At 51.3% G+C, this 21,047-nt stretch overlaps 1 protein-coding gene across 1 annotated transcript; it reads left to right on the top strand.

Moving 5' to 3' along the window:
• Nucleotides 1-10,419: 10,419 nt before the first annotated feature.
• LOC128842146 (flavin-containing monooxygenase 5-like) lies at nt 10,420-15,793 on the top strand. The gene is made up of 5 exons (XM_054037910.1): nt 10,420-10,554; nt 11,503-11,700; nt 12,145-12,307; nt 13,679-13,821; nt 15,590-15,793. Exons 1-5 carry the CDS (start codon nt 10,420-10,422, stop codon nt 15,791-15,793), a joined length of 843 nt encoding a protein of 280 aa, XP_053893885.1.
• Nucleotides 15,794-21,047: the final 5,254 nt, after the last annotated feature.

Genomic DNA, 21,047 nt, shown 5'->3' with positions numbered 1-21,047 from the left:
TGCCAAACCGTATCATCTCATGCAAGGTGCTGGTGAAACTGAACATCAGGGAGTTCACCAAAACTGGCACCATCTTTGAAGACAGAACCAGACAGGAGAACGTCGATGTGGTCATCTTTGCCACAGGATATAGCTTCTCTTTCCCCTTCCTCGGGGAATGTGTCAAAATGGTCGAAAACCAGGTCTCCCTGTATAAATTTGTCTTTCCTCCTGTGACGTTATTGACATAAACTGGGACCGTATAGATCATTGTTGCAACCAAGGTCCTGTAGTGGCACCCAAATCTTGTATAAAGGGGGTCAAATGGGGTGTCTAGGACAAGGTTATGGTTTACTGGTTATGATTATGCTGTCTATATGTGTGTATCAGTTTTGTAGTTGAAGTTATGAATATTGGCTCTATACTGTCTGTATGGCAAACTTATGCTATGCTTCTGGGTGACATCCCAGACAAGCTGAGATTAGCTCTGCCTAGCCTGCTTGATGGCCCATTAAGGACCATCAGCTATACAATGGACCCATTGAGAGAAGGCAGGTACGCCTTGTAACTCAGCAAAGTATGCAGGGACTGGCCCATGTGACTCCAGACTCCATTTTGCTGTAATTTTCCACAGTAAGAACAAAGAGGTGTCCTTACACCTGGAAAAGACTATATAAGGCTGATGCCTCATCTCCATCTTGTCTTCAATCCTGCTTCTTTCCTCTGGAGGGACTTTGCTGCAAACAGAAGCTCTGAACAAAGGACTGAGGACCCATCCCAGCGGGGGATGTATTCCAGATACTTGATTTGAACCTGCAGTTTATTCCATCGCTGCTGCAAGCCTGAACCAAGAACTTTGCCATTACTGTATGTAATTGATTCCATTTAACCAACTCTAACTCTCATCTCTATCTTTTTCCTTTTATGAATAAACCTTTAGATTTTAGATTCTAAAGGACTGGCAGCAGCGTGATTTGTGGGTAAGATCTGACTTGTATATTGACCTGGGTCTGGGGCTTGGTCCTTTGGGATCAGGAGAACCTTTTTCTTTTACTGGGGTATTGGTTTTCATAACCATTTGGCCCCATAACGAGTGGCACTGGTGGTAATACTGGGAAACTGGAGTGTCTAGGAGATTGCTTGTGAGACTTGCGGTTAGCCAGTGGGATGAGACCGAAGTCCTCCTAGTCTGGCTGGTTTGGTTTGCCTTAGAGGTGGAAAAACCCCAGCCTTGGGCTGTGACTGCCCTGTTTTAGCAATTTGTCCTGAGTTGGCACTCTCAGTTGGGTTCCGCCAGAACCGCATTGTCACACCTCCTTACCTGGAGAAGCCAACTCTGGCTTTCATTGGCCTCATCCAGCCATTTGGGCCCTTTGTGCCCATTGCCGAACTCCAGGGTCGCTGGGCCACATGTGTGTTCAAGGGTACGTGAACCAAAATGCAGGAAATAGTCTAGCCTGCTGGGCAGAGAAAGCACAGACATTTCCAAGGAAATCCTACAGCCAGTGCTGTTCAGGTGGACAGTCTGCCATCTTGCAACATTTCTGTTGCTCTCCCTCTTTCGACTGCCATCTTCCCAGTGAAAGGTGACCAGGTTGTGTTCTCTGTTTGTGTCTTTCTGACACAGAAAGACCTGACTGGTTTATTTAGAAATGTTCTGGAACAATTTTCATTTCTTCCAAAAAAAGCCATCTTTTCTGTTGGGAAAAAGTATTTATTATAAAATGTGGACCAGCTCTACTCTCTGGGTGCTCCTGCCTCCCCCGTCCTTTCCCCTCCCTCTCTGTTGGGGATGGAGTCTGGCTAGCTTTCTCTTACCCTCTGGCTGCACCTAGTTTTCACTTTTACTCGCACCCTCTCCTTTGCTCACCCACTCCCAGCTCCCTGCCTTTCAAAGTCCATCTACCACCCCCCAAATGTTCAGCCTTCCTGGAAGTAGGAGGTGTTGCTGAGGCTTCAAGAGCCATTACTCTCTAGGGTTTATCTGGGGGCAGGGGAAGAGGCAAAAACAACTCTCTTTTCTCTGGGGCTCTTTATCTATTCCTTGTTCCTCTTATTGCCCAGGAGCTGTTGCCTCTGTGTCTGAGAGCACCTCATGGAGCTCCCTTCTGACTCAGGCTTCTCTTTCCTAGGGCTGAATGGATTGCCTTCAGCAAGCGACATGGTGGCCGATATTGCCCAGAAAAGAGAGGAAATGGCAAAATGGTAGGAACTATTACATGAAACAGTAACTGCTGAGTATGCTGGGAAGGCTCCAGGGCAGCCAGTCCCCTCCTCACCATTTCCTATTGACTAGCTCAGGCACACTAAAAGTGCTGTCATTTGTGGATTCCATTCTCAGGCACCTGTTTCTCCCCATGCATTGTACAGGGAGCCGAGGCCTCCAGTTCAGGGCATGGAGTCCACTAGGTGGCAAGGCACCAAACATTAGGCAGCGCAGTGCTGAGTGTTGCAGCACCTAGGTCTCTATGTGGATCTAACCCTGAGGCATTACTATGATCATTTATTTCAGGTATGTGAAAAGTCAGCATCACACCATCCAGGTGGATTACATCCCATATATAATGATCCGGATCATTAAACCTCTTAAATCCAGGGCAGTAGGAGATTATACCCACCACACCTCAGTGCCCTATTTCAGTGTTTCCCAAACTTCGGATGCTGCTTGTGTAGGGAAAGCCCCGGTTTGTTTACCTGCCCCGTCCGCAGATCCAGCCGATCGCAGCTCCCACTGGCCGCAGTTCGCTGCTCCAGGCCAATGGGAGCTGCTAGAAGCAGCGGCCAGTACGTCCTCTGGCCCACGCTGCTTCCAGCAGCTCCCATTGGCCTGGAACGGTGAACCGCAGCCAGTGGGAGCCACAAGCAGCCGGACCTGTGGACGGGGGAGGTAAACAAACCGGCCCGGCCCGCCAGGGGCTTTCCCTACACAGGTGTCATCCCAAGTTTGGGAAACACTGCCCTATTTGATTAAGATAGTTGGTGCCGTTGCTCTCTTTGCTACAATTTTTGCTTACTTTTAAATGCTCCTTCTCCGCTTGGTTACATAGGAAAAAAGTATTATGGTGGACTTGATCATCTGGTTTCTGTGGGTTTCCAACTGATTCCCTGCAACTTTAGCACACATCCAGTGTAACCCTACACTTGCACTATCATCTGCATCTTCCTCCCGTGGGCCTGGTCTACACTAACCTCCCAATTCGAACTAAGGTACGCAACTTCAGCTACGTGAATAACGTAGCTGAAGTCGACGTACCTTAGTTCGAACTTACCGCGGTCCAGACGCGGCAGGCAGGCTCCCCCGTCGACTCCATGTACTCCTCGCGCTGAGCAGGATTACCGGAGTCGACGGGGAGCACTTCTGGGTTCGATTTATTGTGTCCAGACAAGACGCGATAAATCGAACCCAGAAGTTCGATTGCCTGCCGCCGAATCAGCGCGTAAGTATAGACAAGTCCTTGGTTTGTCAGACATGGCTGCTAATAGCCCAGTGGTGACTTGGGACAGCTTTATTGTATAAACCAAGGCACAGAGATCTTTGGTTCTGTTAAATATTTCTTGCACTGCCAGAAAACACGTATTTTGGTGTGACACTGCTGTTAAAGTGTAGCATAAATAAGTATATGATGCATCACATTTCGGACAATCACACTTTGACCTGACATGAATTAGAGAGGTGCTGATTGCAACTCCGTAGTCCAGGTTGAATTCTGCTTTGCACTTAACCTCAACCTCTTTGTTACCAGCATACTTACAAATACAGTGTATCCTCTCCAAACTACCAGCCTGGACTCTTAGGAGTAGAGATTGAATTTTTTGAGAATTTACAAGTAAATTTGTCATTAGTTTAAGTTAATATTAATTATCCTCTGTAAGATGTATAGATGTGCCTTGAACATATTCATAATTATCATTCCGTCTGGCCCTTAAATCACTAAAGCTATCAGTCTACACTCTTCTCCCTGACAACCATGGTCACAGCTCTCCACCTCTGTTTACCCCAAAATAGGGTGATCCAGATCTGAACTCCACCTAGAAATTAAGGACAAAGAGATATCTACCGCCCTACTCTTAATACTGAAGGCAGTTTGTCTAAGGAATAGAATGCCAGGTAAACTTGGAGATTTATATAAAACCTTCAAGCTGTGGTTAGTTACTTTAGTCTCTCATAATTTACATATGGAACGTCTCTCTCTCCTGCTCTTTGGCTAAAAAGAATCCACAAAATGTTGACAAAGGAGGGTAAGACCCTCTTTTCCTGTGGGGAGGGATAGCTCAGTGGTTTGAGTACTGGCCTGCTAAAGCCAGGGTTGTGAGTTCAATCCTTGAGGGGGCCATTTAGGGATCTGGGGCAAAAATTGGGGATTGGTCCTGCTTTGAGCAAGGGGGTTGGATTAGATGACCTCCTGACGTCTCTTCCAACCCTGATATTTTATGACTCTATGAGAGTAGCCCATTGTGAGGCTCTCAGTCAGCTGGTGCCCTCTGAGGCTTCAGCAAGCTGCCACCACTGCATTGTTTCTTCGCAAAGCCTTCAGGGAAGAAAGATCCATAGCATAAAGGACCCTTGAGCAGAACCCATCCCATCTGGGACACATGCTCAGACCAGAATTGTTTGAAAACGAAAATGCAAATGAGGCCTGGAGCATTCTGTCACTTCCCACTGTTCACCAATAGATGGTGGTAGAGAGCCCTGTCCCCTGTGGTGCTTCTGTCCATCTGGCATTCTGGAGCACTAGGGCCGGCTACCTCTGCCACTCGCCAGCAGGGAGCTCCCTTCTCTGCCCTAGTGCTTCAGTCCGGAGGGCTTAAATTTACTTCCAAGTGTTCAGTGTCACCATCTGTCATGGATCCCCAGGATCAGTGCTAGGCCCCAGCTTTGGAACAGTCTCTTGGTGGAACCCCTTTCGTGTGCCAGACCCCCAAGGGGTCTCACACTTCCCTCAGGGTAGGCCATGCAGCCTCACTGCCTTCTGAGACTGAACCTCTGGGCTTCAGTCCTCCTCTTTCACCCCCTGAGTTCTGTTCAGCAAATCCAGCTGAGACAGACTCATATACACCTCAGGAACCAGTGCACCCCACCAGCTTTTCAAAACAGTCGGGTTCATTAGTCCCCTGGAACAGACTAGGAAGTCCTTAGGTTAGCACAGAGAGCTGAGGGTTAAAACATAGACCGTTCTGCTCAGCCCAGAGCCCCAGCCAAGCTGTAGTGAAACTCCACTTTCAGGTTCTCTCTCTCTCACTCCATCTGACCTCCTTAGTCAGTTCCCGGGTGAGAGAGCTTCCAGCTTCTGCCACAGCCAGCTTATCGCCCACCTCGCACCTTTCAATCCTTTGTCCTTGGGCTGGGGTCTCTGCTCAGCATCCCTGCTGAGAGTGTCGATGAAGCAGTCACTGGAGCTCGCATTGTCTCTCCAGAACTCTTGTTGATCCAGGTCGGTTTCAACCAATTCCTTAATGACTCTATTCATTCCACCCAGACAGGGAGGTGACACACACACTTATGTCTCTTAGCCTGCCCTGAGAGCAAACTAAGGGCACATCTTCACTACCCGCTGAATCGGCGGGTAGCAATCGATCTATTGGGGATCGACTTGTCGTGTCTAGTGAAGACGCGATAAAATCAATCCCTGATGGCTCTTCCGTCGACTCCGGAAATCCACTGCGGCAAGAGGCGGAAGCGGAGTCGACGGCGGCGCGGCAGTGGTCGACTCGCCGCCGCCCTCACAGCCAGGTAAGTCGACCTAAAATACGCCACTTCAGCTACGCTATTCACGTAGCTGAAGTTGCGTATCTTAGTTCGACCCCCCCCTGTAGTGTAGACCTAGCCTTAGTCCCTTTTTCCTCACTGGATAGCCAGGCACAGATGGGGAAACCGAGGCATACATCAGACTGCATTCCCCTGTCATCACACCAACCCCAAGCATTCAAAGATCATGAGTCACACCCCACAAAATCCTGAGACTGGATAAATGTTGTGTTATTTTTCTTTGGCTTCTGTCTTTTGAGCCTTCAAGGTTCATATTTTCCGGTTACTTGGCAACCAGAGGACTAGAATCTTACTGTTTTTTAAAAGAAAGCTAAGATTCTGATATAATCATATGATTCCAGGAGCTGTTCTCCCCAGGGATATGCATTTCTCCTTCTCTTCTACCCCTATCCTATTGTAACGATGCTGGTTCCGGTGGGACCCAACTGAGAATGCCAATTCAGAACAAATTGCTTAAAGCAGGGCAGTTACAGCCCAAGACTGGGGTTTTTCCACCTCTAAGGCAAATCAAACCAGCCAGACAGAGAGGACTGTGGTTTTACCCCACTGGCTAACCACAAATCACACATGCAATTCCCTTAGACACTCCAGTTTCCCAGTATCACCACCAGTGCCACTTGTTATGGGGACAAATGGTTATGAAAACCAATGCCCCAATAAAAGAAAAAAGGTTTTCTCAAAGGACCCCAAAGGACCAAGCCCCAGACCCAGGTCAATATACAAATCAGATCTTACCCACAAATCAAGCTGTTGCCAATCCTTTAGAATCTAAAATCTAAAGGTTTATTCATAAAAGGAAAAATATATGGTTGAGAGCTAGAATTGGTTAAATGGAATCAATTACATACAGTAATGGCAAAGTTCTTAGTTCAGGCTTGTAGCAGTGATGGAATAAACTGCAGGTTCAAATCAAGTCTCTGGAGTACATCCCCAGCTGGGATGGGTCATCAGTCCTTTGTGTAGAGCATCTGTTTGTAGCAAAGTCCCTCCAGAGGTAAGAAGCATGATTGAAGACAACATGGAGATGAGGCATCAGCCTTTTATAGTCTTTTCCAGGTGTAAGAACACCTCTTTGTTCTTACTGTGGAAAATTACAGCAAAATGAAATTTGGAATCACATGGGCAAGTCCCTGCATACTTTGCTGAGTCACAAGGTGTATCTGCCTTCTCTCAATGGGTCCATTGTATAGCTGATGGTCCTTAATGGGCCATCAAGCAGGCTAGGCAGAGCTGACACCAACTTGTCTGGGGTGTCACCCAGAAGCATAGCATAAGTTTGAAATACAGACAGTATAGAGCCAATATTCATAACTTCAACTACAAAACTGATACACACATATAGACAGCATAATCATAACCAGCAAACCATAACCCCTTACACGACAACTTTTATACAATATTTCCTGCAAATATATAACAGTGATCTATACAGTTACAGATTATGTCAATAACGTCACACCTATCCCCACCATTAGCCCATTAGTGTCCTTTCCTCCAAATTCCTCAGTTCCCTCCGCCTCCTTCCCAAAAGTCCATGGTTCATTTGGAAGTTAATAGATCAATCTTGGCCTGCTGGAAGTTAGGACAAATCGATGGACAAAATAATGAGAAGATGGACGCTTCTGCCCATCACCTCTTTTTTGTGGCCCTGAAAGAGACTTTGGGGAGCACGGTCTAATAGGCTGAGGGATTTCTGGAGGAGGCTCTGGAGCCTCCACTCCATTCCAGGGATTGCATCCTTTGCCTGAGGATCCCAAAAGTTATCACTTCATTGTGAAGTCCAGACCTCAGAACACCAGCGAGAATACCTGGCCATCATCGCTGCACCAGTGGAGGTTCTAGCTGGAGACACCTGAGCTCCTGCTTTGTCTCCCCTTCCCTTGTGTGTTCCTTTCTGCCCCACTATTTTTTACTCCTGTCCTAGAACTCACTCTCTCTCTCCCTCACATGCTCTCTGATCCTGAGGTCAACTGTACCACACAGCATCAGCATAATGAGATTAAAGAGTCCATCCAGCTTTGCCCTGCCTGACAGAGGTCAGTAAAGAGGGGGACCAGACCAACCAGATGATGTCCCAGACTGGAAGCTTGGGCACCTGCTGTCGTGGCTGGCCTGCCATCCCGGAGCATTCCTCTGTGGCTGAGCGGCAGCTGGGAATGCTGAGAACATCAACACAAACCGTTACACAGGCATGGATGCACCCAGCTGTACTTTCATGAATGCTTCTCCTCAGCCACTCAGGAACTAACAATAGAGAGATTTCAACCAGCTCTACCACCTAGGATCCTAGGCCTGTACCGTCTTGCCTGATCAAAACTCTGACCAGTGTAAGTTTATTACCCAGTCCACTCCTCCCTCAGTGTAGAGAGGACAATGCACCAGCCCCTGTTCCTGAGCAGATTTCCCTTTGCACTTCAAACAATACACTGTTTTAGGTAAAAATATAAAACAGATTTATTAACTACAGAAAGTTCAATTTTAAGTGATTAGAAGTAGTGAGCATACAGATCAAAGCAGATTACCTAAGAAATAAAGCAAAAACGCAATCTAAGCTTTATAAACTAGACAGAATTTGAATCAAGCAGTGTCTCACCCTGTTAGCTAGCACAAGCAGGTTACAGGTTTTGCATACGCAGACAGGAATTCTTCTGTCCCGGCTGTGACCCCCCCCTTCCCCAGTTCAGTCTTTGTTCGTCAGGTGATTTCGGGTGTTGTGTTGTAGGGGGAGTGAGGCCAAGTGATGATGTCACTTCCCCCTTTTATATCTTTTTCGAGCTTGCTGGAAAGATCTTTTGCTGTGATATGAGTCAAACAGTCTCCATTGGGTACGTGCTATCTCTGAGAGGTTTCCATTGTACACCGATCCTGCAGTAATCCTTATGAGTGTTTGTATTCTCCTCAATAGGCCATCAACGTTGTTAGGCCTTTTTATTGTTGTATCTGAAAGGCTGCTTGTGGGTATTCCCAACCTCACAACATGTTTCAGTGGTACATACATACCCAAACTTCATAACTTCCTATACAATGGTAACCCATACAACGTAACAGGATATTAATGTTCAACAGATTAAGACTTTTAAAATGATACTTCACAAGACATACTTTGTACAAAGCATGTCATAATTACACTACCATGGTGAATATGGGGTTCAGAGTGTCATTTTGAGGCACAGAGTGTAATGTGGGCATGGGGGGCAGGAAGCCAATTGTGGGGATTCCTCCACATCATGGCCAGATGGCTCCAGCCCCAGACAATCCCAGCAGCATGAGGGGGCCCAGGGACAGCCCTGCTGAGCGCAGTCGCTGTGCCAGTGGCAGGGCACGAGCTGCTGACAAAGATGCTGGGGCAACTCTCCCCACCTGGTCCTGCCAGGAGGGCATCTGTGCTGCTCCCTGCCCATCTCCTGGGAGGAGAGGTTGCATCTAGTGCTTGTGGTGCATCAGCTCCCAACAGGTACCTACAGGTGACATATCTACAGAGCAGTCCATGGGCTGAGCTGCACATCTTATAATACTGCCTGGCAGGAGAGCCCCCTCTGATTGGCTGCTTTGCTCACTGCCCTGCTTCCTGGGGAACAGCAGCCAATCAGAGCTGCTTCAGGAGGCAGGCAGAGCACTCACGTCTCCCCTCAGGAGCCGACACTGCACTCACAGGTGGGGAGGAGGAGCAGAGGGACGCAGCAGCTCTGCCCCCTACTCCCCATCCTGTGAGCAATAGGGATAGGACAGTGCCTCTGTCCCCTCCCCTCCCCCCTTCAGCACCTGGCCTGGACAGGTGGGGTAAAGAGCTCTTGGAGCAGCATGAGGAGCAGATATGAGGCTGGGGAGTAGAATTGAGTGGGACAGACTTGCTTGCAGGCTAGGGGCACAACTGATGATGGGCCTGGGGGCAGAACAGATGTGGGGGCAGAATTGATGGGGGACTTCGAGGAGAGAGGATTTCTTTGGGGGATGGGTGAAGAATTAATTGCAGGGCAGGGGGATGGTCCGATGTGGGGATGATGAAAGAGCCCCCATTTCCTGGGGAGGCCGCGAAGGGGCTGAAGTGTGGCAGGGCAGCTGCAGGAACCCTGTAAATCCTGTCTGCTAGTGTAGTAATTACTTTATTATGCAGCTGAGCATTTTCAGCAGGAGAGAAGCCCAGGAGTGGCCTCCCTGCCCAGGAACTCCGTGCCTCAGACAGCCCAATCAAAGAGCCGCCCTGACTCAGGTTGTTACTTCATTCGGGGAAGCCTGTAAATCCTGTCTGGGGTAGCATGATATTCTTTATGCTGCTGTATCCTCAGCAGGAGAGCAGCCCCAGAACGGTCCCTCCGCTGCATTGGGATAGCTATCCCGGCAAACCCGCCTAATATAGACACAACTGCTATGCTTGTGCTGGGGTAGCTCAGATCAGCTCCCCACAAGCACTGTTTTGCTGGTATAACTGCGCATAAGGTAGGGCTTTTACCATAGAATCACAACCCTGGGAGACATCACTATACCAGCAAAACTTTCCAGTGTAGCCCTGGCCTCAGACAGCCCGATCATAGAGCTGCTCTGAGTTAGGCTGTTCCTTCATTCAGAGCTGGCAAGCGATTGCGACTCCTCCAGCTCTGAACTGCGTCAACAGGGATATGGCCAAGGTTTCCCCTCTCCCAGGTGGCTGGCAAAGCGCTCTGAGGCCGGACGGCATGGCACAGAAGAGGGTTGCAGTTATTGGAGCTGGCGTTTGTGGACTGAGCTCCATTAAATGCTGCTTGGGCGAGGGGCTGGAGTCCACCTCCTTCGAGAGAAGTGGCGACATTGGAGGGCTCTGGCGATTTGAGGTGGGTCCAAGTTTCTCTCAATCCTGACTCGCTTGGTGGGGTAGAAATGAAAGTGTTTCCAGCCTTTCCCCCGGGAGAACATTCTCGACAAGCATTTCTCTGCATGCTCCAACCTCTGCTTAGCAGCAAAACAATGCAGGGCCAGTAGCCATGTGTCAGACTCCACCACAGCCTTACCGTGCTAGGGAGCTGTACAAAGATCTCCAGCGCTGCTAACACCAGTTCAGCTGTGCTGCACATAGCCCCCCAGGGAGCCCCAATGCAGCTGGTATAATCGGTGTGGCACTGAAAAGGGCTGGAGGAGCCAGGTGCTGCTGAGCCGGTTCTAGCCATGGGGGAAGAGTTTGTATAAACACTCTCATAGAGACCAGGCTTCAAGCTCCCTTAGGCCTCAGTGCACCTGCTACGGGCCTGACCCAAAGGCCAATGAAGTCAATGGGACTCTTTCCACTGACCCTAGGGGCTTTGGATCAGGCCCTTACTAATGTGTGAGGGAGCCCACAGTGGCGTAACCAACGTGCCGAAGGTGTGAGTTAAAGAAGGCCCCCCTCTGTCCTTCACATCCATGTTACATCTTGTTTCTGCTGCCCCGCCTTCCCGCTCAGTGCTGGCTACAGCTGCTTAGTTTTGAAGATGACCAGACTCCCCTGAGTTTTGGCTATCGTAATGTTTATGCTGATAGATACATGCCAGTGAGTAGCTGGCATGTACGTAAGGGAGTCATCTCCATAGGGTGTGTGTAGGATTGCAGCAGGATTTCCAATGCACTTAAAGAAACGTCATTGTGTTCCCACTGCACCCCGTGCTAATCTCATGTGACAAGAACAAACTTCTGTGTGACTGTCATTCACCATCTGTAAGGGGGCCTTGTTATTGGATTTCTAGAGCTTTACTTTGTGGGAGGTCACATGGCAGGTGTTACACTCTATAATGTTCTGCTCCCTGCAGGAGAATCCCGAAGAGGGCAGGGCCAGCATCTACAAATCTCTCATCATCAGCACCTCCAAGGAGATAATGTGCTTCAGTGACTTCCCCATCCCAGATGATTTCCCCAACTACATGCACAACTCCAAAATCATGGAGTTTTTCCGCATGTACGCTGACTACTTCGACCTTCTGAAATACATTCACTTCAAGGGGAGGAGAGCTGGCCCAGCGAGCACGGGTAGGACTCTGTGTGTTTGTGTTGTGTGTGTGTGTGCACATGCACACACAGGTGTGCCAAATCTAGATGAAAGAATCCCCACTCCTGCTGAGGAAACACCTCACACTCATGGAGCAGAGAGAGCCAGACAAGCTGTTCTGGGACCTCCTTTTGTCTGGGGGCTGCCTGGTGGAAGTTACAGCCCAGCTCCCAGGAACCACCATAGCCCCATTCCCTGTGGGAGCCAGTGAGCCACAGAGGCCATGAGGCAAAACCCAGCAGAGCCCAGCTGGCCTCCTGCTACTGATCCCAGCTGTGCGCTGGCCTTGTGCTGTCTGTCTGGGTTGCTGACTCTGGCATGCGGAGGAGGTTAGTGTCAGGGGCTCCGTTCCAAGGGAACGGATGAAATTCCCTGGTGCCAGCTCTGAGTGCCCTTTTCCTTCCAGACCATTGTGGTCAGTGTGACAAAACGCCCGGATTTCTCCACCACGGGCCAGTGGGACATTGTCACGGAGACTGCGGGGAAGCAGGAGTCAGCCGTCTTCGATGGAGTCATGGTTTGCACCGGCCATCACACCAACGCCCATCTGCCACTGGACTCCTTCCCAGGTAGGATGCGAAGTACAAAACTAATACTAAACCCTTTATGTCTCTCTGCATCACCATACATTATGTTCTAGTTCCAATCCCCTCATGTGGCCTGGGACCAGAGGGGTTTCCTGATGGAGACGGCGGCAGGTCTGCAGAGGCTCCTGGTGGATGCACAGGTCTGTCCTGGAGGCAGCATTTACAAGAGCACTCAGCATTGACCCAACTCTCTTTCCATGGACATCACTGGGAGCTGAGTTAACCCAATGCTGAGCACTGTGGAACCTGGGGCAGGGGTGCTATGTGTGTGGATATCTCACAGGTCTGAGGCCTGTGTTGTACCTGAGGAGGGGTATGGTGGGGCAAATTTTACATGCCTCTGCCTCTGCTGCACCTGCAAGGGGTCACTAAAGGACTTGAGTCTCCAGGGCTGCTGATCCAGCAGTGACTCACAGTGGTGGTGAGGGATCAAACGTGCAAGGAAAGCAAATCCAGGACCAGATCACTACAGTGGCATACCATCCCCGATGAGAAACTGAGTTCCACCATCCAGGGCTGATTTGCTAAGACAGTTGAGGGCTTAATTGCTAAGATATGGAGCCTTCAGTACCCTAGATGCTGATTTTCAGCCATTCATTCTGGGACCTACTTTGAAAATGCTTGCCCTGCTAGTGCAGCTAGGTCAAGATTGCTTGCAGCACAGGTGCAGAACGCAGCACTGAGTCACACTCTCTGTCATGCTGTTAGTCTGTCATCACCACCAGACCGGGAGTCCTGTTAAAAAGCAGGAAAGGCAGTGTGCCCTTGTGCGCCTGGGACCCAGGAAACCTGGCTTCTATTCCCAGCTCTAGCTCTAGTAAGTGCCCAAGGGTGACCTTGGGCAAATCACTTCACTGCCCCGTGCCTCAGTTTCCCCATCTGTAAAATGAGGATGCTGCTACTGACCTCCTTTGTAAAGCATTCTAAATTCCTCTGATGGAAAGCTAGGGATTATTTTAGTTATTAATCATAACAATCATTGTAATTAACTGGCCAGTTTCCTTGTGTACATGGGCTTAAAGCTGACTCACAAGGTGTGTAGGGTGGGGGCAGAGTTACCCTCCTTTGCTTCATTTTGTACAAAGGCCTGAAAGCCATTTTGAAAATGTTTTTTTTCTGCTTGTCACTTGCATTGGAAATCGAGGGGTCCTCTCTATTCCTGGGCACTCTGATTGGCTGGAGAACAAGCAGATGATGATATCACACATGCCAAGGATGTGGCCCTTGATTCCACTGATAGGGAAGGGATTTTTTACTCAGTGTTTCAAACTGCTATTCCCTTGAATCTCAGACCCCCAGGACAATGCAGGAGGCATAGGGCACGCCCACAGCTGCTCTGCTCCTTCTTTGGAGGGATCGAAAAGTTTAAAGGCCGCTACTTCCACAGTCGGGATTACAAGAAGCCCCAGGAGTTCTCGGGGAAGAGAGTCATTGTGATCGGCACTGGCAATTCAGGAACAGACCTGGCAGTGGAGCTCAGCCACACCGCAGATCAGGTTTGGTTTAGGGAATTATTTTACACCACAGAACAGTCAGAATGTTGTGGCCCATCACTGTGTGACTTCTGCTGACTCAGCAGCCGAGTGCTCTGCCCCTTCCCCCGCCCCCCCCCCCCCGGCCTCCCGTGCTGTGCCCCCACATGGCTACACCTCCCCGTCAGAGTGCAGCTAAAAGCAGGGGGGGGGCATTCCCCTCTCCAATCCACACTGGGGAAATCTTCCACTTCCTGTGTTTTCCCCCCCATGTGGAATTCCCATTGATTTCAATGGTTTGCCAGCAGACTGGGCAACAGAGGGGGGCAGTGAGGAATGGGGAGCAGATCTGGAAGGCCCACCCATGCAGACTTGCTCAATCTGCTATGCATCAAAGTTCATACCCGCTCTGCTTTGCCTAGGGAGCCTGTCAGAGACATCAGGCCTACAGCCCACGCTGGGGGAATGCTGAATTGAGAATCCACACCTGCTGTGTTACAGGGGTTACCATCTGCTAAAATACCCCACAACCTGAGTGAGCAAGGCCAATAAATCTCTGAGTCTATGTTGCTCCCAACAAACAGCCATTGAATTCCAGTTCTGTTGTGGACGGGGCACGTGCCCCGGACACAGTTCACGTTACTCCATCTCCCTGAGTTGCAGCCACTTGGTGCTACCTGAGCAGCACAAGAGGTCCAGACTCTATCTGTAGCTCGCTGGAGGAGAGTTCTTCTAGTGGAGCTGGGGAGCTCTCTGCAGCCAGCTGCTACACCAGCTGCCCTCACCCCAGCCTTGCAGAGGAGCATGTCACAGCCCAGCTCCATTCTGCCAATTCCCAGCTGACATGGTCCCTTAGGGAAAGTCAGGGCCCTTTTAGACCTATAGAGGTGTCCAAACTGGCCTCCATTCTTCCGATAATGCCAGCTTTCATCACCCACTTACACAATATCCAAACAAGCTCCTTCATACTTTCTCCCATCCTGCCCTCACTCTGGGAGGAACTTCCCATAACCATCTGTGAATCCCTTCTTAAAACTCTGCTTTGCTGTGCTCCTTATTAGGCAACTGGTTTTCCGAAACCACTGGCCATCGTGCTGACCAGCACTATCTCATCGTTTTCTTTGGCTGCCTGTCTCCACCTGTTCTTTCTCTGGGGCAGGGAACCTCTTTTTGTTTAATATGATCAAGATACTTAAATGCCACCCCTATCTAATAATTACAAGTAAGGCTAAGTTTTAGCCATGGATATTTTTACTAAAAAGCATGGACAGATCACAGGGCAATAAACCAAAATTCACAGGCCCATTACCTGTCCACGACATTTACTATAAATACCCATGACTAAATCTTAGCTGCTCCTGGAGCTGCGGGCTGCCTCTGCTGCTCTGAGGGGGCGATCCCCAGGGCACTGCTGCTGCTCCAGGACCACTGATCTGGGGCTGCCCCCGGGATCACTCCTGCTCCGGTGGCCCCCAGGGCCAGCCGCACCTGTCACTGCCCAGGGCTATGCCAGCAGCAGCCCCAGCAGCAGCCAGTGTGACTGGCCCAGGGGCCAGTTGCTCAGGCAGCCCCGGGTCAGCCACACCAGCCACTGCAGCTGTGGTATTCACGGAGATCCCAGAAAGTCATGGAAACCGTGACCTCCATGACAGACTCGCAGCCTTAATTATAAAGAAGCACATATAGAAGTGAACCGTTCGCTGCCATGAGAATGGCTCTTGGCCAAAGAGGCTCTTGGCAAGTCACTTGAAGGCCTGTGGTTTCCAACAGCTCTTCTTTCTCCCTCTTTCAGATCTTCTTTAGCACCAGGCGGGGTGCATGGATACTTGGTCGGATTGGAGAAGAAGGGTACCCCATGGACACAATTTATGTCACTCGCTATATAGAATTCCTCTTGCGCATTGTGCCTCTATCCCTGCTTAACTACTTTACAGAAAAGAAACTGAATGCAAAATTCAACCATGCAATCTATGGCCTACAGCCTGCGCACAGGTGAGCTGTGGAGCCAGGAGGGGAAGGGTCATCTTCATTGTGCCCACACAGCCTCCTCACATCCTTGCACATGGATTCCACAGGAGAGTGGAGAGCTGGGATGTGTCAAGCACTGGAGAGAGGTCCAGCTCCCATGGCAGAATGTATGGGCTCAAGCAAACCTGCAGCTAGAGCAGGGATGGGCAAACATTTTGGGCCGAGGGACACATCTGGGTGGGGAAAGGGTATGCCGGGCCGGGGCTTGGGGTTGGGGTGTGGGAGGGAGTGTGGGGTTTGGGAGGGGGTGCGATGTGCAGGAAGGAGCACCTCAAGGTACCTCCCCCGAAGCTCCCATTGGCCGTGGTTCCCTGTTCCCGGCCAATGGGAACTGCGGGGGGCGCTGCCTAGACACAGGGGCAACGCACGGAGCCCTTCCCCCACCCCCACCCCGTCTGGGGCGCCGCAAGGATGTGGTGCCGGTGGCGGTGCAGGCCGAATCCAAAGCCCTGAGGGGCTGGATCCGGCCCGCAGGCTGTAGTTTGCCCACCCTGAGCTAGAGTCTCTAGGGTTTGGGTTTGATCCCATTGCTGTGCCAGATCCCCCAGCCAATATCTGTTCATCACCAGGGGCCCAGCTCGCATTGCTGCTGCTGCTGTGCCAAATCTGTCAGCATTTGCCTCACCTGGGACCTAGATCTTATTCCCACTGCTACCCTACAGCAAACACCCTTCTTCTGCAGCTTTTGCCGATAAAACAGCGGAGGTGTGCACGCCAACAAAACTTTCCTGCTTTGACGACAAAATAAAACCACCTCGACAAGAGGCAGAGAACTTTTTGTGGCAATGTCAGTTTCATCAGATTACCAAGTGCTACTTTAAAAAGTGCAAGGGCGTCAGAGCCATCCCTAAAGTGAGGGGCCCTTCCCCTCCTCTTCCCCCTGAGGCCCCGGCCAAGTGGGAAGCTGGAGCAGGGCCAGGGAGCCGAAAGCAGCCCCCTGCCCATGTCTCCGCCCCCCAAGCTCCCCACTCAAGGCAGGTGGAGAGAACCAGGCCCCTCATAGATGTCCATGCGGCTTTAACCTGGGCTGTGTGGGGGGCCCAAGGAGAGCAGCCCCCATCCCATGTCTCCACCCACTGGAACCCACCGCCAGGGCAGATGGAGGAGCTGCGACTCCACACAGCTACCTCCACAGCTCTTACCATATCAGGGCTGCAGCTCCGAGCCCCTATCTCCCCGCAGCTGGAGCCGGTTTGGGGACAGCTGTGGGAAGCTCTGTGGAGTTGTGATGTCTGAGGCTAACATTTTGTCATGCATATTTTTAGTAAAACTCACGGACTAGTCACAGTCAATAAAGAAAACTTCATGGAAGACCATGACCTGTCCATGACTGTTACTAAAAATATGCATGACAAAATGGGGAGCTGCAGCGTCCCCACACCGCCTGCATGGGTCCCCAGCTCAGAGCTCCAGGGTCCCCCTGCCGCCTGCGGTGGCCGGGAGCTATGGGACACCTGGGCAGTGGGGCCACCCAAGCTCCAAACTGTGGTGGGCGGCAGGGGAACCCCGCAGCTCCCAACCACAGAGGGCTGAAGTCACAGATGTCTCTGGAAGTCATAGATTCCGTGACTTCCGCAACCTCCATGATAAAATTGTAGCCTTAGTGATGTCTAAACAGTCTCACTCAGTTAATTCTCTCTCTTTCTGGACCAATTTCATGCCTTTAACCATTCTCATCTCCTGTCTCTGGCACCCCTCGGTTTCTGTTCAGTCTTTTTGGCGATGGAAACCAGAACTGAACCCAGGACTCTAGCTAAGGGCACGGCCCTGCCATATAGAACTGCAGATCAAGTCAGTATTTTCCAGGCCATTCCTTATGCTCTCTAATGCTACCTGCTGCTTCAAGCACTGCTGCACATTGAGAAGAGGTTTTCATCGAGTGGTGCGCAATGTGGCGCACATCTTTTTCCAGAGCAGTTACAGTTAATGTAGACCCCAGCCTTGTTTATGAGTAGTTCAGATTATTCTTTGCAATGCACATCACCTTACATTTGTCAGCTTCTTCTGCCAACATGCTGCCTAGCTACCTACCTTCTTACCACCCGTGGTGGTCAGTCGGAGAGCCTTTGTCCCTTGCATCGCAAGTGGTCAGTGGTTTTTCTTCTTCTGTTTAGCCCTGTGCTTCTCTGTAGATAGTTTTAAGCATTGTTAGTTAGTAGTTAAGTACCTGTTAAGTATTTAGTTAGATAGCGTTGCAGCGGGGACTTCACTCCAGTGGTGGTGGGGCATGCCCCAATCTCCAGGTTTCAAGCCCTGCTTGTCATGTAACAGGCCAATGCCTGTTAGTGACCCACACAAGAGTTGTTTGCAGTGCCTCAGGGAAACCCATATAAAGGAGCATTGTCGTATCTGCCAGAACTTTCGTCCACAGACTCAGAAGGAGTGCGACATCCACCTCAGGGCCCTCCTGATGCAGGCTGCCCTGTGTCCAGCTTTGGAGCCAGTGCAGCCTGAACCGGCACCCAGCACTTCAACTTCGGTGCATAGCGCACCTCCAGCACCAAGGTCCTCCCGGCACTGATCCCCGTCACCAAACAGGAAGCCTAAGAAGATGGCATCAGCCAAGACCAACAAAGGGGCTCCTGGCAAAGGACCCTGTTCAGGCCTTATGCCCACTCCGGACCTGTTGAAGGGTTCGGCCACAGGGTTTCCTCCCCCAGAATGAACCCTCCACCAACTCCGGGGAGCGGTAAAGGGCCTAAGCAAGTAGTGCAACCAGCCCCCTCCAAGGGCCTGGCACCGGGAGAGTCCACAGCACCTCTGCCGCATGTGGCAAAGGACCCGGCTAAGGCTCCCTGTGAGATCTCGAGGACGCTTCCTGACACGACGCCACTCCGCCTACCCCCAGCACTGGTCAGATTGGTCCCGGTCTCCAGCGGTGACCGTGAGCCTTCAGACTCAAGCCTCCACAGCCCCACCCTCGTCGCCAAAAGGAGACGATTTCTCAGGCTCGGAGGCGCAATTCAGTCCCTCACCCAGACAGCGTGAGTGGGCTCCAGAGGGCACATCAGTGGCATTGGTGCCAACCTGACACCAAAGCCAGTGGCCAACCCAATGACCATATTGGAACTCATGGGGCATTCCTGTCATGCTGGTGCTCCACTCCCACCAGCCCTCAGTCACCACATCAGACAGACCACAGGCGGCGCCCACAGCAGCTGCGGCATTGGGCCCAGTGACTGCCTCAGATGAGGAACCAGTACCTACCCCAAGGCCGCCCTCCCCAGCCATACAGTCATCTTCCTCCTCCCCAGACAAAGCGCTAGTGGGACCGTCCAGAGATAGGCCACCGGACAATTTCTGTGAGCATCAGGCTCTGCTCTGCAGGTGGCGGCTAACTTGGACCTCAGAGTGGAGGAGATGGAGGAGCAGATGGACACGCTTTTTAAGGTGCTCTCTGCATCCGCCCCAACCCAGGTCACACTCCTGGTTCACGAAGGGGTCCTGAATATCACCAAGGCCACCTGGAAGACCCCGTCCTCCATCCTGCCCACCTTGAAAAGGGTGGAAAAGAAGTACTTCAGCCCCACAAAGAGGTTCGAGTACTTATATACTCATCTGCCACTGGGTTCATTGGTCGTGTCGGCGGCCAATGAACGGGACAAACGGGCCCGCCAGTTCTACCCCTAAGAATAAAAGAGGCAAAAGGACTGGACTTATTCATCCGGAAGATTTATTCTACAGCTAGCCTCCAGTTTAGGGTGGCAAATCACCAGGCCCTCTTGGGCCGCTACAATTTTAACTTGTGGGGCTCTCTTCTCAAGTTCAAGGACTCTATGCCCCAGGAAGCAGCCCAGGAATTCGCCACCCTAGTGGAGAAAGGAACTGTGGCTGCTCTGTCTTCTCTCCAGATGGCCTGGGAACCGCTGATTCAGCTGCCCGAGTGGTCGCCTCATCAGTGGTCATGCAGTGCAGCTCCTGGTTTCAGAACACGGGCCTGTCCCAGGAAATGCAGACCCCAATCCAGGATCTTCCGTTTGATGGTGTCGGCCTGTTTTATGACCAAATAGATGTGCATCTGGACGGCCTAAAGGACACAAAGGCGACCCTCCGCTCCCTGGGGATGCACATGCCTCAGTTCCGGCCTCCCCCCACCTCCCAGTGTCTGCCTCGGCAGGGTCCTACAAGGAAAAGGGACACTGGATTCAACCGCCGCCGCCCCTGGTTGTCCCGATCTCCTGCACAGCCTGGCCTGGTGAAACACCAGGGGGGCCAGAAGCGCTCATTTTGAGGGTGCACTGGGGAGCAACACACCAGCCAACTGCCTGGATCTTTCCCGCCCCTTCCTTGACCGCCTTTTCTCTTATTGCTCGGCCTGGTCGCGGGTTACCTCGGCCCATTGCACATAGTGGCTTGGGGCTGCACCCTGCAATTTTTGGCCGCCCCTCCTTCCCCCCCCTTCCTCATCCCTTCTCAGGGACCCTTCTCATGAGCAACTCCTTGTTCAGGAGGTCGTGAACCTCCTACACCTCGGGGCCATGGAGGAGGTTCTTCGGGATATGCAAGGGAGGATTCTACTCCTGCTACTTCCTAATCCCGAAGGCAAAAGGGAGGCTCAGACCCATTCTGGACCTGCAGGGCTTCAACAAGTCTCTGCTGACGTTGAAGTTCTGCATGGTATCCCTGGCCTCCATCATCCCTTCTCTGGATCAGGGGGACTGGTACGCCGTTCTAGACTTAAAAGACGCTTACTTTCATGTTACTCTGAAACTTGTCATTACTTTCATGTCTCTATCTTCCCAGGGCACAGACGTTTCCTGCACTTTATAGTGGCAGGGCACCACTTCCAGTTTACAGCGCTGCCCTTTGGCCTGTCCTCGGCCCCTAGGGTGTTCACGAAATGCGTGGCACCGGTGGCAGCTTACTGGAGGCATCAAGGGGTCCAGATCTTCCTGTATCTCAATGATTGGCTCATCAAGGGCAGGACTCCAGAGGAGGTCCAGAGGAGCCTCGATCTGGTGCACTCCACCTGCTGCGACCTGGGTCTCCTAATAAACACAGAAAAATCCATGTTAGCACCAGGTCAATGCATAGAGTTCGTCAGTGCAGTTCTTGACTCCAGGCGGGCCAAGGCATTCCTGCCAGAAGCGCTTTTTCAAGCTGTGTCAGACCTGATTGCCCACATACAGAACCAACTGCTCACCACGGCCCACATGCGCCTGATGGGCCACATGGCCATGTGCACCTATGTGGTAAGCCACGTCTGGCTTCATCTGAGGCCC

Source organism: Malaclemys terrapin, chromosome 8 (assembly GCF_027887155.1).
Source record: "Malaclemys terrapin pileata isolate rMalTer1 chromosome 8, rMalTer1.hap1, whole genome shotgun sequence".
In the NCBI taxonomy this organism is placed as follows: Eukaryota; Metazoa; Chordata; order Testudines; family Emydidae; genus Malaclemys; species Malaclemys terrapin.
Note: the sequence above shows the minus strand (reverse complement) of the source record. Positions and strands in the feature narration are given on the sequence as shown.